General features: G+C 32.8%; 1 protein-coding gene across 9 annotated transcripts in view; it reads left to right on the plus strand.

Moving 5' to 3' along the window:
* The window catches only part of SNX13 (sorting nexin 13), a 180668-nt gene that overhangs the window by 92359 nt on the left and 72414 nt on the right, over positions 1-15895 (plus strand). For 6 of the 9 annotated variants that reach the window (XM_072783853.1, XM_072783851.1, XM_072783856.1 and 3 more), the window contains 5 exons: positions 2765-2937; positions 6308-6415; positions 8821-8931; positions 12826-12987; positions 14510-14581. In XM_072783853.1, the coding sequence (XP_072639954.1) occupies positions 2765-2937; positions 6308-6415; positions 8821-8931; positions 12826-12987; positions 14510-14581 (626 nt within the window). The remainder of the gene's footprint in view (positions 1-2764; positions 2938-6307; positions 6416-8820; positions 8932-12825; positions 12988-14509; positions 14582-15895) is intronic. The other 3 variants (XM_072783854.1, XM_072783852.1, XM_072783859.1) reach the window with 1 other exon arrangement.

Here is a 15895-nt window from a genome sequence, read left to right on the forward strand (position 1 = left end):
CTTCTCTGTAATGTTCATCCATAAAATGGAATGATAATAATGATATTTACCTCATAGGGTTATTATGGGACTAATTAATTACATTAGTAATTATATATGAGTGGACATTATATATTAGTGTTTGCTCAAATAAATATTTGACCAGTTGGACTCCAAAGTCTCTTTGAGTCTGGATTTTGTTTTTAACTTCTTTATTACAGGAAGTAGAGCTTAGAGTCTAGTGAAGGGCTAATCAAGGAGTGGTCCATGGACTAGCGCATATTCTCTTCTTTGTGAATCTTGCTTTAAAAAATATTAGCTAAATTAAGCAATGTCCTTAGTGATGAGTTTGATTTAAATTTTGGTCTTAGTTCTTATCTGATTATGGATTAGAGACAAATAGTTTACATCACCTGCTGTAACAGTGTCCTAATGAAAACATAGTATTTCTACAATAATATCTTAACATCATCTCTATCAGTATATACAACCTCATTATCTTTTTTAAAAATCAAATTACCTTTTTGTCTTCTGCACAATCTTACTATTCTTCCTATTGTGCATGCACCCTAGTCATGAGCTCTTCTGCCCATCAATTTGTGATAAATCTGATTATTATTTTTCGAACTGCTTTCTTACATTCTTCCCTTCATTTCTTTTCTATTCTTTCTCTTCTCCTTGTTCTTGTTAGCTTCTAATTGGTTATGAATTGCTGCCTAATTGGCTTCTGCTTTCTGATTTCCTTCCCCAAACCTATCTTGAACACAACAGATAAAACTATTCTCTTGTAGTCATGCTAATCCAATTGAGTGGTCCTAGTTCTCTAACAGGATGAAAAGGTTTTATGCAGTTTGTTCTGCATAGCATAGGTTTCTGAGAGAAAGATGACTGGAAGAAATGAACAGTGAGTAATAAATAATGTTACCTATAGTTATAGCCTCAGAGAGTGAGGTGATCAAAGTCAGTCCCTGCCCTAGTCCTATGTTTGTTCAAATCAGGAACACTGATATTAGAAAGAAAAGGACAATTTTGAGTAGAAAGTACAAATCTCAAAAAATTTTTTGATGAAATCTTAAAAGAGACTTCTGCCCAAATTGCATTTGCCAGTATAGATTTTTAGTTTTTATGTTATTAAGATAATTTACTAATATGCTATATGCAAGCCTTTTTTTTGCCTGATTATATATAAAACACAAAATATTGAGCTCCAAAACTTGGCCACTTTACCCACACATACACACAATTATGGATCTTTTATTATTAGAAGAGCAATAAATACTTGTGGTCAGAATGGTAGTTTAAAGTGCTAAGGGAAATCCTGCCTTCCACACACTGAAAACAGGAAAATAAAAATAGCTAAAGGGAGAAAGCTACAGGTGCCACAGACCATGAAGAAAAATAAATTTAGGAAGGTGAAGTGGAGTTGAAGCCAAGTAGCTCACAGGAGCATAAATACTGCTATTTTGATTTTGATAGCATTTTCATGTCCCTCACATTTTGAAGAGGTAGTATGGAGTAAGGCCATGGTAAGCTGGAACCCAACCCTTCGCGTGAAGCCCTCAGTAACAAAGCATAGGTTTTTTAAAAAAAATTTTTTTTTATTATTTATTTATGATAGTCACAGAGAGAGAGAGAGAGAGAGAGGCAGAGACATAGGCAGAGGGAGAAACAGGCTCCATGTACCAGGAGCCCAACGTGGGATTCGATCCCGGGTCTCCAGGATCGTGCCCTGGGCCAAAGACAGGTGCTAAACCACTGCGCCACCCAGGGATCCCGCATAGTTTGATATGAAAGAGGAGCTAAAGTAACTTCACCTAGTGTCTGAGGAGAAAACAAAGAATGCTCAGATCATGTCTGGAAAAGGTATTTGTCATCCACAAGAAATTGAAAGCTTGTCTTGATTCCCAGCACGGGTTTGTCTAGAGTCCACCATTTTCTAGTGATTGTGTGATGTTAAAAATAGAGATAAAACCTAAGGCAAGAATGCAATACTATGAAAAAAAATCATAGAAAAATATATTGTGATTGATATTGATGTCAGTGGATGAATTAAGAAATAGAGTAGATATAAGTGGAGACTTAGTAAACTAAGACAGTAGAAGGAGGTAGGAAGAGGGAAAAATAGGAATGAAAATTAAAATGATTCAAAGTGTGTCTCTTAAGATTAGTACAAAATGGGAACAGGTTTTGATTTTAGAGATTACCTCACTTGAGTAGTTTGTGACAAGTCAGTAGGAAAATGCTTTTTAAAAAAATCTCCAGAAGTACACTGTATGACTAGTAAATGACTAGTAAATTTTTGAATATTATAAACAATAAAGAGACTTGCCATAAATGTGTATAAAATCTTATTCATTGGCTTTGCTTTCTGTTTAGTTGAAGAGATTTTAATTGAAATACAACTGGATAGTGAAGGCTAGTATGAAAGATTTTGTTTCTGTTATTTTTTCCTCTATTAAATTTAAAGAATACTACTATATTATGAGGTAGTGGTGTGGTATCATAACTAAGAATAGGTACAAGCTCTTGAGGAAGAGAGTCCAAAGTAGATATCACTATGTGGTTTATAGTGTCATCATAAACTTATGAAGTAGTTATCATGTATAAAATCTTGTAAATGTGAGTACAGAGGATGGGAATCTATTTTATCCTTTGGTGACATCCTTTGGTCTTAGTCTATCATTTCAAATTCTTCTTCATTTCATGTTCTTTTTGTTTGTTTTTGTTCTTCATCTTCCTCCTTTTTGTGTGTTTTGTTCCTCTTCATTTTGTTTTAAATGACTAGTATATGCTGACTATGACCCATATGCTGTGGCAGGCGTTTGTAATGATCATGGCAAGACATATGCATTATATGCCATTACTGTACACCGGCGCAATCTTAACAGTGAGGAGATGTGGAAAACCTATCGTCGGTATAGTGACTTTCACGACTTCCATATGAGGATCACTGAACAGGTAATGAGGCCTTTAAAGTTGGTGTGCTTTACATTGTGTCCTGATTTGATAATTTGATTCTAAATAGTTCTGAGGATGCTAAGATTCTGACCAAAGCAAAAGAAAATAAGGTAAGAATTTTTATATAATCAACATAATGTTAGAATGATTTCAGACATTTAACCAATAAATTGATCTTTAACCAGTGCTAACCATTGTAGACTAGTGACAAAATATCAGTGGTCTACCTTGGAAAATTAAAATGAATGTATATTTATGATTTTAAGTGTGTGTGTACACATGTATGTGTGTGTATGGTGCTTTGCAGAGGTGTTTGGTTTAAAATAGGGACAATCACTACAGAATATTTTGTGTTTTTGTTTTTGGCAACATAATTGAATTATAGCTATTTTATTTTAATTTTTAAGATTTTTATTTATTCATGAGAGAGAGAGAGAGGCAGAGACACAGGCAAGAGGCAGAAGCAGGCTCCACGCAGGGAGCCCGATGCAGAACTGGATCTGGGACTCTGGGACCTCACCCTGGGCCGAAGGGAGGCGCCAAATCCCTGAGCCACCCAGGCGTCCCTAGTTATAGTTATTTTAAATGGCATCTTTATCCATCAGTGTAACAGTTAAATCCTTGACCATTAAGTTGTTTTATTTACAACCTAAATTAAGTTTAACATTAACCAGATGTTTTTAATTCTTAAGAAATACAACCCTCTTGTTTTATAGAAGTATATGGACCTTTTAAGATAACAAATGAAAACAAAGTATTTCTCTGTTTTACTTTTTATTAATTACTTTTTTCTTTAACTTTGAAAAAATCTATTCTTACCAGATGAGTTGGAATATATCATTTATGGAATTTATTTTAACTTTTGAAAATCTTTGATTTCATTCAAGGTTTTTAAGTATGTAGCTGTCCTTAAAATAATGATAATGACATTTAAATGGACAGAAGCTTTGAAATGATATTGTATTATTTGAGTAATCAGAAAATACCTTTTTCAGTTAAGATAGTGCAAAAAATATGGTTGGTACCATGATAATCTCACTAACATATTCTGTGAATAGAGTGAAATAAACTATTATGCCTTAAAAGTGATAAAAAATGGATTAGTGTTGGGCAACCTGGGTGACTCAGCGGTTTAGCACTGTCTTGAGCCCAGGGCCTGATCCTGGAGACCCGGGATCGAGTCCCACGTTGGGCTCCCTGCATGGAGCCTGCTTCTCCCTCTGCCTGTGTCTCTGCCTCTCTCTCTTTCTCTCTCTCTCTCTCTCTGTCTGAATAAATAAATTTAAAAAATGGATTAGTGTTGACTCTAGAAGCACATTTGAAAAAGACTATTTTGAATTATATTCATAAGGAAATTAAAAAACTTTGGACATACCCGTTCTAGTTTTGTTGTTGAATAGATCAATATCTATTGATTTGTTTGTTCATATTTAGCATGATTTGTTTGCAGAGGTGAATGAATATTCTATTCCATATTGAAGAAATAATTGCTTTAATTTTTAAATATTACCTGTTTCATATCCTAAAATTCCACTGCTTATGTATCTTTTCTTTCCATCCTCACACTTTATCCAAACATGACAAATTTTAAGATAATTTGAATTGCTAAGAAGTAATTTTATTTACTTACAAATCAATAGGAATTTGATCTAATGTGAAATTTTCTAGTCTAGGAATGTAATTATGTTTACGCATTTACAAATATAAGTGAAAACATACTTTGAAAAACTTTACTAATAGAACAGTTATACAGAAATTTCCATTTTCAGTACAGCATCAGAAATTAAATGAAATTAATAAAGTGAATGTATTTTTGTAAGGGCTCAGTATAGTCAAAGTGGTTTTGACTTTGTTTCCTCTTAGATCATAGTAGTGTGTGATTACTTAAGTATTTAGATTGCTTAGAGCTTAAGAATTTAAAAACAAAGCTTGTTAAGTGAAAATGTAGCTTTAAGCAAAATGCTAAATAAGAATCAGCCTGTTTGCCTTTTAGCTGTGCTTTATCTGTAAACATAGTCCCTGTAAATTTCAACTTTCCTTTTTTGTTTTTCTTGTCTTTGCTGAAAGAAAAGAACTGCTGCTACTTACCTTTTATGGATAACATACAATAAATTTATTCATATTACAGTTCCAGGCAACCATCTTATTTGCCATTCCATTTAGTATTTTCAGAATCTTCCAGTTTGGGGATGAAAATTATCCTATACCTTTTTGTTTCCTCTTTAATCTCTGCACCAGGAGTGAATTTTCTTTACAGAGTCATTATTGTTGATGTTTTTAAACAAAGGATAGTTCTAGAAAGTTTGTTTCATTTCAGGACATGTATCATATGGGAAAAACTCCAAGGCTGCTTGAAGTTTCAGTTATGAGGCTGTTGGCTAGGCACAGTCACTAGCTAAATGATTTTCCTCCAATGCCGTGTTAGTAGCTGATGTAGCTAAAATCTGTGCTTTAGCAAGGCATGACACATATATATGGACCTTTGAAGGTGCACCCAGATGTTGAGTCTGTAAATGCAAACCTAGAGCATGTATACTTAGTGTTTGTGGCCTTACAAAGATAAGATAGATGCTAATGGCTTTTAAGTTTTTTTCTTAGTAGTCTCTGAGTTTATTATTCATGTGTTTGGTGGGGAAGAAGTGTCAGTGTTATACTATAGTTGTTTATATGCAAAGTTGTGGTAAAACTGTAATACATACTTTGAAATTTGCCTTTCTTATTTTTAAATTAGCTATTATAATGATTAACTGATAGGAAGTCATCAGTATTAAAAAATACTTTTTTAATTAGATTTCTTAACAAGCCAGGAATTCAGGGATCTTTGATCATTAAAAATTAATTTGCTAATACTTTATTCACAAGTCAAAGTGTTAAGGAAAAAAATTTTTTTAAAGATTTATTTATTTATTCATGAGAGACACTGAGAGAGGCAGAGACATAGGCAGGGGGAGAAGCAGGCTCCCCACAGGGAACCCAATGTGGAACTTGATCCTGGATCCTGGGATCACGCCCTGAGCCGAAGGCAGACACCAACCCCTGAGCCACTCAGGCATCCTGGAGAATATTTTTAAAACTGTTTATTATTGATAATTTTGAACAAAATTAGAGTGTTCAAATGAAATCCCATGGGGATATCATCCATCTTTAGCAGTTAGCCATGTTTGTCATTCTTCATTGAAAGTACTCCTTTATAAATAAATAGCATTAGAACTGTGCTTGGACATATTTTCTGATGTTTGCTTAATATAATAAAATACATTATAAAATAACCAGTTAAAGATGATTTTGATATATAGAGGAATTGCTACTTAGAAAATACTTTTCTGTTTTTGTAAAAAGCTAAAATTATTGAATATATTTTATCTTCTAGTTTGAAAATCTGTCAAGCATATTGAAGCTTCCTGGTAAAAAGACTTTTAATAATATGGATAGAGATTTTTTAGAAAAAAGAAAAAAGGATTTAAATGCATATTTGCAGGTAAGTCCATGTTTATTATTATCCATAGGTTTTCATTTTAATATAGCATACAGATACAGTAGATTGCCTTGTTAACATTTTAATATGATAGTGGGTTAGTAACCACTTTCCAGTAGCATGTCAGATGACACATGCATACTGTTCAGTAATTTATCAATATTCTCTGTTTATTGACTGATTTAGAAGTTTCTGGACACTGAGTGCTTGGGATTTTGTTACTTCAGGTTTAAATGAATACACACAGGCCCACATTTATCTTCTACATCACTATAAAGTCTAGATGTTTTATGGTACGCTAAACAGATAAATGTTTCCTATTCAGTACATAGTAGCTCTATGAGGTAGATCCAAAGTTAACAGATTTTCATTCCTGATAAATGCCATCTGTAGTCCACAGTGAGTCTAAGGCTTCTAAAATTACAGGATAATTCAAAAAAGGAAGAGATCCAAGGGACTATTTCTTAACATGTACTATCATAAGTATGTAGATTTCTGTTGGGAAATAACAAAATTTGTCTCACAAGTTACTTATCCTAGAAAAAATTTTGTTTTAGAACCATGTATCCAAATGCCAGATATAATAATAATAATATCACTTTATAGTTTTTTATACTAATGAATGACTTGTAAAGGATTTTCATCTGGTAAACCTGGCTTTAGCCCAGGTATATAATGTTCCATTATTTAGATCCCTACTCCACCCTCTAGAACAGAAATCAGCAAATTGCAGACTCAGACCAAATCTAGTTCACCATATGTTTTATTGAATTTTATTGGAACACAGCCAGTCATTTAGTTTATTATTGTTATTTATTACATTGCTACAACAGAGTTGAGTAGTTTCAGCAAAGACACAATGGACCATAAAACCTAAGGTAATTACTATCTGGATCTTTATAGAAAAGTTTGCTGACTCTGCCTTAGTATGTAGTGAAACTTAGCTAATGCTATACTGGATATTTTATTTGGAAGGTTATATTTCTCTCTTAAACGTTTATGAAGACATTTGTAAATTTGATTTGGTTTGCTTATAATCATACCTGTAATTCCATGGCATTATTATTTCCTGAAAAGATAGCAAAACATATAAATCTCTTACTATTTACCTTTGCCTTCTGACTTAAAGTTGAATGTCTGATATGCTTTGTAGGACTCTTGTCAAACACTTTGATTTTTAAATTTTTAGAAAGATTTTATTTAAGAGAGAGTGAGCAAGTACAAGTGGGGGGAAGGGCAAAGACAGAGAGAGAATCTTAAGCAGACTCCACACTGAGTGCAGAGCCTAATGCAGGACTTGGTCTCACAACACTGAATCATGACCTGAGCTGAAATCAAGTTGGATGGACACTTAACCAACTGAGCTACCCAGGCACCCCAGACACTTTGATTTTTTTAATGTGCTAGCTTTAATTGTATAAAAATCTGTATCAATTATTTATAAGATTTAAAAGATAATCACCTTTTCCCAAATCTGGTGCCATAAATGTATCTTTTAAATGTGGCTGTACTATATACGTTATAGCTAATGAACTCATTATGTGTCAAAATATATTCCATTGAAGGAACTAAGGTAGAACCTTAGGTTATATCATTAACAGTTGTGAGAGTAGTAAGTTCACATTATTTATGTACGTTCTATTAATGTTAACTTTATAATTAGGATGATGTGGGTCTTGGTATACAGTATAAGCTGTAAAACCTGAAAACAGACTACAGTAGTCTCCCCTTTATCTGTGGCTTTGCTTTATGTGGTTTTACTTACCCACGGTGAGCCATGGTCTAGAAGCAGGTGATTGTCCTAATGAATTGTCAGAAGGTCAGTAGTAGCCTAATGCTACATCACAATGCATATGTCACTCACCTTACCTCATCTAACCACGTAGGTATTTTATCATCCCTTTTCATCCCAAGAAGGGTGAGTACAGAACAGTAAGATATTTTGAGAGAGATGACATTCACATGTTTTTATAATTGTTCTATTATTAGTTACTATTGTTAATCTCTTTGCCTAATTTATAAATTAAACTTTATCACAAGTATGTATGGATAGAAAAAACTAGTATATGTAGGGTTTGGTACTATCTGTGGCTTTAAGACCTCCATTAGGGGGGGTTGGAATGTATCCCCCATGGAGAAAGGGACTACTGTAGTGAATACATTTGAGCAGCTTTCACATGAGATACACTGAAAGTCAAAATAGCAGATGGGAAGAATATACACCAAACTATTAATGGTCATAGAATTATTGATGCTTTATTTATAAATTGAGTAAATTTTTTAAATGCAAAATTAAAATTCTGTACATTCTTAATTTTCTAGCAGGAAAAATATTATAGATAAGAGTTAATTTCCAGTACTGTATCCATGTAAGATATCTTTTTTTTTTTTTTTTTTTTCCCTGTTAGTTACTCTTAACTCCTGAAATGATGAAAGCATCTCCAGCTTTGGCTCACTATGTGTATGATTTCCTTGAGAACAAAGCCTATAGTAAAGGGAAAGGGGACTTTGCTCGCAAGGTAAGCAGACCATTGCATAGGTTTTCTTTATAGGTCTGTTTTCATACATTTTTTAAAAATATTTTATTTATTTATTTACTTATTTGAGAGAGAGAGAGAGCGCGCACGAGCTCAAGCACATGCACAGAGGGAGAGGGAGAAGTAGACTCCCTGCTGAGAAGGGAGCCTGATGTGGTGCTTGATCCTAGGACCCTGAGATCATGACCTGAGCTGAAGGCAGACACTTAACAAACTGAGCCACCCAAGTACCCCTTCATACTTTTTTTTTTAAATAAAAGAAAATATATTTGTATGTTTTAAAATTGGAAAATTCTATTTAATGCATCTTGGCCTATTTATCTTCTGTGCTTCTTAAGCCTACTATTGATAGGCATATCTAATAAGTATAAACTCCTATTTTTACATGTAGATTAAAATCTAGTAGGAGCTTAAAAGAAAGAAAAATTTCTGAAATAATGTAGTGAGGAAGATTTGCCTAACATAAGTCACAAGCTTTTCAATAACCTGAGAAGGAACTATTTCTTACCAGGTGGAAATGTCCTTTACTTGTAGTAAAGATAAGAAAAATGTTGAATAGGTTATGTTCCTGAAATTATTTATGACTCTTAAGTGAAATCTTTATTATTTAAAATTCCTTTAGAGATCCAAGTCCTATACTTGGAATTAGATGGTAGGTTAAGACAATAAAATGACTAAGTGTTCAAATTGGTCTAGATAGTTTAGTGGATGAGAATGCAGACTTTGGAATTAGCCTTTGGTTTAAATCCCTGCTCTGCCATTTACTAGTTGTGACCTGCAACATGTTTCTTCACCTTTTGGTCCTTTAATTTTCTCAAGAAATAAAGACGTTAATCCTCATTTTACAGCATTGTACAAAATAAATGTGACATTCCCTGTTTGACAGCACCTGCCACTTCATTAACTTTGGAATAAATGTTACCTCTTAGTAAAGTAGTAGTAGAGGCAGTAGTAGGAGCAGTAACAGCAATTGGGAAAGTTGAGTGGATAGCAGGTAGGAACTCTATAATTTTTGCAACTTTTCAAAAGTCTAAAATTATTTCAAAATGAAAATTAAAAGCAAGCAAACAAAAAGTGATTTCCTTACTACTCTTCCCTCCCCTCCTCCCCATAGACTTTTTTAAAAAGGTTAAGGAATTGGTACAAAATAAGTTAAGAATTAACTTGCTGGTACAGAAGTAAGAATTAAACCTAAGAATTTTGTATGATTACCCTAGGGTTTTGAGTTTTAACATCCCAGTGAATGTTAACATTTTTAAGTGGAATGGTTTGTTTTAATAAGTTCCATATTATGTACCTCTTAGTGGTGTGTGTGTGGGGGATGTGGTAGTATTGTCTTTGTATTTCATGATTGAAGTGATTGAGTTTAAATTTCAACTCTAAATGATTTTATTGTCAATAGACGTATCTTCTAGTGTTCCATCTTTTTGATGTTTACCTATTGTCTCTCAGGATTGTATCATTTTAAGATAAACTAATAAACTGATAACAACTTCTTTGAGATAAAAGAAATGTTACTTTAATCGTACACAATTTCTTTTTATTGACAATAGTTGTGTGTTTGTGTGTGTGTGTGTGTGTGTGTATAAAGCACATAGATGCTTTATAGATCCAAATAGCTATATATTGTTTTTTTAAATATTACCACTGAAATCTAAAGATCCTTCTGAATCTTCTGGAAATGCATAGCAACATACATTTTTCATAAGTCATATTGGTTATTACCAAGGTCATCATAACCTCTTTTAGGTTGGGAAAATAATTTTTATGCATATCAAGAATTAGGAGCTTTCAGCTACATTTCCTTTTTGGCTAAATTATAATTTAATATTTTTTCCTTAATTATATTTTACTGGAAATTAAATAGGTATTAGAAAAAAATCTGCAAACATTTTATCCTTGATAACATACCAATCTGGTCACAATTTGTCCAGCCTTACAAAATATGTAGGCAATTCCTAGGAAGAGTAATAACAGTCTTCCTTTATGCACACAGTTTCTTTCTATCCAGTTTTATACATGGTGTGAAGGCATTTTAAGCTATAGTTAGAGACCTAAATTTAAGTTAAAATTACTTTGTGTTGTTTCTGATACACATAATTGAGGTGATAATGAAGAGACAATGTCTTTGGTTAAGTCAGGCTAAGTGTATGCTTATGCTGGTGATCGTAATTCACTCCTCTGCTTGGTGATTTGCAAGATTTTTTGTGTGTGTGTGTGTTGTTTCAAGCGTGTGTTTTAAGGCAAATCCTGTTTTTGGAAATCTTGTCATATAGTGATGGACTCTTTTTATGCTTCTAAAATTTTGCTTTTTTCAGGATTAGGCATCAGAATCAACTGTGGAGATTTTTCCATTCCTCCTGGTTCACCCATTTCCTGTCCCCAGTACAGATGCTTGGGCTTTTTACCCTCAGAAATTGAAAAATAAACAGAAAGGAAAGGAAAAAGAAATGGATTCTGTAGGTCTAAGATAGTGCACAGGCAGCTATTTATTTATTAACTAATTCACTATACAGATTTAGGTTAATTTTAAAAGAGCATCAGTGGTAGTTTAGCCCATGTCTAGATAATGTGAGGCCACGTATACACACTCACACGTAATTTTACACACAGGTTCATATGCACACACAGCTTCATCTTTTATCCTTTTTATCTCTATATCTGTGTACCAGTGGTAGTGTTTTTTCAAACCCTTCTTTGTCTTTGTTTTTGTCCGTTGATTCTCCTCTGAATTATTCTGTTGTGACATTGTCCCTCCTAAATGTTGCATATTCCATCAAGCACATCTAGAACACTATTGGCTCAGCTTAATCCAAAGAGTAACTAAAACTCCCAATTATTTTACAGCTATGTTGAAATTCACCTTTTTTGTTTATTATAGTACTTATTTAATCTTTTCTAGTTTTTCTTAATGGAAACCATGAAGGCATAGTAGAGTGAAGGAGTTTTGTCTTCTTGATATCATCTCTTAATATTGTGCTGTGTTCCTAAAGTAGTGAAGTGTTTCTTTTTCCTTTCCTTTTCTCTTTTTTTCTTTTTTTTTTTGACAGGGAACATAATTTGTTTCTGCATTAGTTCTTATGACACTCTTAGTTTTCTTGTAGTTTTTGTGATTTTCATTTTGTGTTTTTTTTTTTTTTTCTGTCAAAAATCTCGGGTTCCATATGCAGACTATTTTGGTTTCTAGATGCTTCTACCTTTCTTATTGAAATTATCTGACATTTGTGCAGTCAGAATGTCAGTTTTAATGCTTCCTATTCCCCTGGAAATTAGTCGTTTTTATGTTTCTGATCATAGTTTTTTCTGATCATAGTTTTTCTGTTCTGTCTTACTAAAGGATTCTGTAGTCCCTCTGTAGATTCTGAGCATGTAATTTACCCAAAAAATTATTTTAAAAAATAAATCTCATTACTTGTTAATTATGTGAGCTTTCTGCTTATTTTTTCTGCTTGTTTATATTTCAGTGTCTCCTCAAAATACCTATGTTATTGTTGCCTTGAATTGTAGCAGGAGTATGTTTTGGCTAATTCCATTTGCCTCGATTTCTGTTTTGGAAAATGTTTTCTTTTTTCCAGAATTTCTTTAATAAGGCAGGCAAAGCTAGTAATCACTCCAATATATATTATTTTTTATATAACCTAAAGCTTGTACTTTCTAGCAATAGCCTTATCACCCCAGTTTTTAAATCATATATTTGTGTGTGACAGTACATTTTGAAGACAGTAGTCCTGTATTTTTAAAATGCAATAAGATATTATAGACTAGAAAATGATTGCATTATTTTCATGTGTGTTGCGCTCTGTATTGTCCCAAGCTTCTCAGTTAAATAATAAGTCTGATTCAGTGAAGTCATGGTATAATATTTTTTCCCCTTAGATGGACACTTTTGTAAACCCACTTCGAAATTCTATGAGGAATGTTTCAAATGCAGTTAAATCCCTTCCTGATAGCTTGGCAGAGGGAATGACTAAAATGTCTGACAACATGGGCAAAATGTCAGAAAGATTAGGTCAAGACATAAAGCAATCATTTTTCAAGGTAAGAAGATGTTTTCAGTAATCAGTAATATCTACAGCAAACTATTTTTAAGTCAATTAAGATTTACTCAGCTCTTGCTTAGATTTACCTTATTTCTTTTCAGAAGTATAAAGCTGTATACACACATAGTCTTATAAAGAATAAAAAAACTAAAGAGAATAAATTCTTACTAGAAATGGATACTATAAAATCCAGTCCTCAGGTTTTGCTGTGATAGAATTTTGAAAGTCAGTGAAGTTAACAAACATCCTTTGTACTACTACATTCTATATGCCATTTTTATTTTATAGTGCTCTTAAATTTTAAAACAAAAATAGGTGCTTTTATGCAAATTAGCTATACTAGTATTCATCAGGAAACATAAAGGCTAATTTCTCCTGCTTCACCTGACCGAGTGGCTAGGAGATCAATGACCGAGTGGCTAGGAGATCAAAGGGAGGACAATTCTCAAAATCATTAGCCTCTGGGGCCATCCTTTACTTGTATATACTCATGAGTAGCATAGAAGAATTTTCAAGGAAGCTTTTTCATTACATTGCAGACCATGTAGTTTCTTGCTTTCTGATTTCTACTTCTTAATAATCTTAACCTACTTGTTTAAGGTTATAATCAAAACTATAAAAAAACCCTATTACTGTTAGTGTTTTTTATTTATTAGATCGTGTTTGAATGAATGAAGAGGAAATATATATATATGTATATATATATACATATATGTGTGTATATATACACACACACACAGGTAGAATTTATTTAAGAGACAACTCCTGAAATAATGTGTGTGTAAATCCATACTTTTCTATTTATCTCATACTTTCTCTGATGCTTTATCATTGTTTCTAATCATGGGGACATACACTAACACTGGAAGTGAGGATTTTACAGTACCACTTCTGCCAGTAACTACTTATATGACTTTGTACAGAAGTCACTGAGCTTTTCCCAGTTCTTTTTTCCTTACCAGCAATGTGAAGGGTTTATAGTAGATGATCTTGGTGGTCCCTGCCATACTGACAAATGATTATCAGCTAATACCAGTCTCTCCATTTTCCCCATAACTTATATTATCTATCAATAGGTTAATTAGCTTTTTAAGTTTATTAAGTCTATTAACTGTTAAGCTTTCCTTATGGTAAAATAAAGAAGATTGGAATTCTCTTCTCTGCCTGTGCTACTAACTTTTGGCTTTTAAATAATTTAAACTTTCTTAGCTTTAAGTTCTAAAAAGTATAGGGGTTTGACTAAGTAATTTCCCCTTTGATTCAAAAGTCCATTTTTTTTTAAAGGAAAAAAACTGTAATGATAATGAAGTTATCACACTTTAACATTGAGCTTCTAATTGTAGATAGTTAATACTTTTTAATACTAAGTAAACTTAATCTATCATTCCAAAAACCAGATTAAATGCTATTACTATGTTTAATATTAATTTTGATTTCTTATTGTATTGTGTTCTTTCACTATCTGCTTTAGTGTGTTTATTTTGTTCTGTTTTTATTTTATTTTTTTTAAATGTTATTAGGTGCCCCCTTTGATTCCGAAGACTGACTCAGATCCGGAACATTGTCGGGTCTCAGCTCAACTTGATGATACTGTGAGTTAATTTTACTTTTGGTAGTATTCAGCTGTAATTGAAATCATACTTGGCAGATCTTTTTAACTTTTTAATGAAGTATAATATGTATATCTATAACTAAATACCTATGTGTATATTATTGTATGTGTTAAGTTTGATGAATTCTTACAAACTGAACATGTCCATGTAATCAGCACTCTAAGCAAGAAGCAGAATGTTACCTATACCCCAGAAAGCCCCTAATGCTCTCTTCCTGTCACTATCCTCTCCCCTACCAAGGATAATCACTATCCTGACTTCTACCCTGCTTTTATACTTTATATAAATGAAACTGTAAGGTATGTACTCCTTTAAGTCTGGCTTTTTAAAAAAATTTTTTTTAAATTTTTTTGCTCAACATTGTGATATTCTTTCATGTTTTGTGTGATTGTAGTTTCTTCATTCTTGTGGACTTATAGTACTCCATTTTGTAAATATAGTACAATATATTTGTTGTAATATGAATAATACTCCTGTGAACATTCTGGTACATGTCTTTTGATTAAAAAATTAAGTGTACATTTCATTTGGGTCTATACCCAGAAATGGAATTCCTTGGTTAGAAGGTATTTATAAGTCTTAATAGACACTTTCAAGTAGTTTTCCAAAGTGTTTGTGCTGCTTACACTGCCGCCAGCAATGCATGAGAATTTCAATGCTCCATAGCCTGCCAACATTCAGTATGTTATATCTTTTAAATTTTAGCCATTCTGGTTGTATCTCATATGGATTTCCATTTCTCTGATGACTGTGGAAATGTTGAACCTTTTTGCATATGTTTATTGGCCATTTGGGTGTCTTGTCTTGTGCCTCTAGCTCTTTCCTCTATTTTTCTGTTGGCTTGGCTGTCTTTGTCTTTTTTGATTAACAAGAGTGCTTTATATAATCTGAATAGTGGTTCTTTGTCAGATGAAAGTATTTGTATATTGTGAATATCTTCTAGTTGGTGTGTTTTTGTGTAGTGTGTATATATATATATAAAATCTGTGCCTACTGCAAAGTCACAAAGATCACCTATGATTTTTCTTTAAAAATCTTTTTTGTCTTATCATGCCAAAATTTAGGATTGGTTATCTAGGATTCATTTTTGTGTATGGAGTGAGGGCAGAGGCCAGCTGACCCAAGCATCATTTACTGAGAAGGCCCTCTTTTCCCAAGTGTACTGTCTTTTTCCCTTGTCACAAATTAGATTCTTGTATATGTTTGGGTCTGGACTTTGTATTCTGTTGTATTAGACAGATTTATTTTAAAATTATAATTCTATCCCTTCAGTTTTTCATTGAATTTCTTATG

The sequence above is a fragment of the Canis lupus genome, chromosome 18 (assembly GCF_048164855.1).
Source record: "Canis lupus baileyi chromosome 18, mCanLup2.hap1, whole genome shotgun sequence".
NCBI lineage: Eukaryota > Metazoa > Chordata > Mammalia > Carnivora > Canidae > Canis > Canis lupus.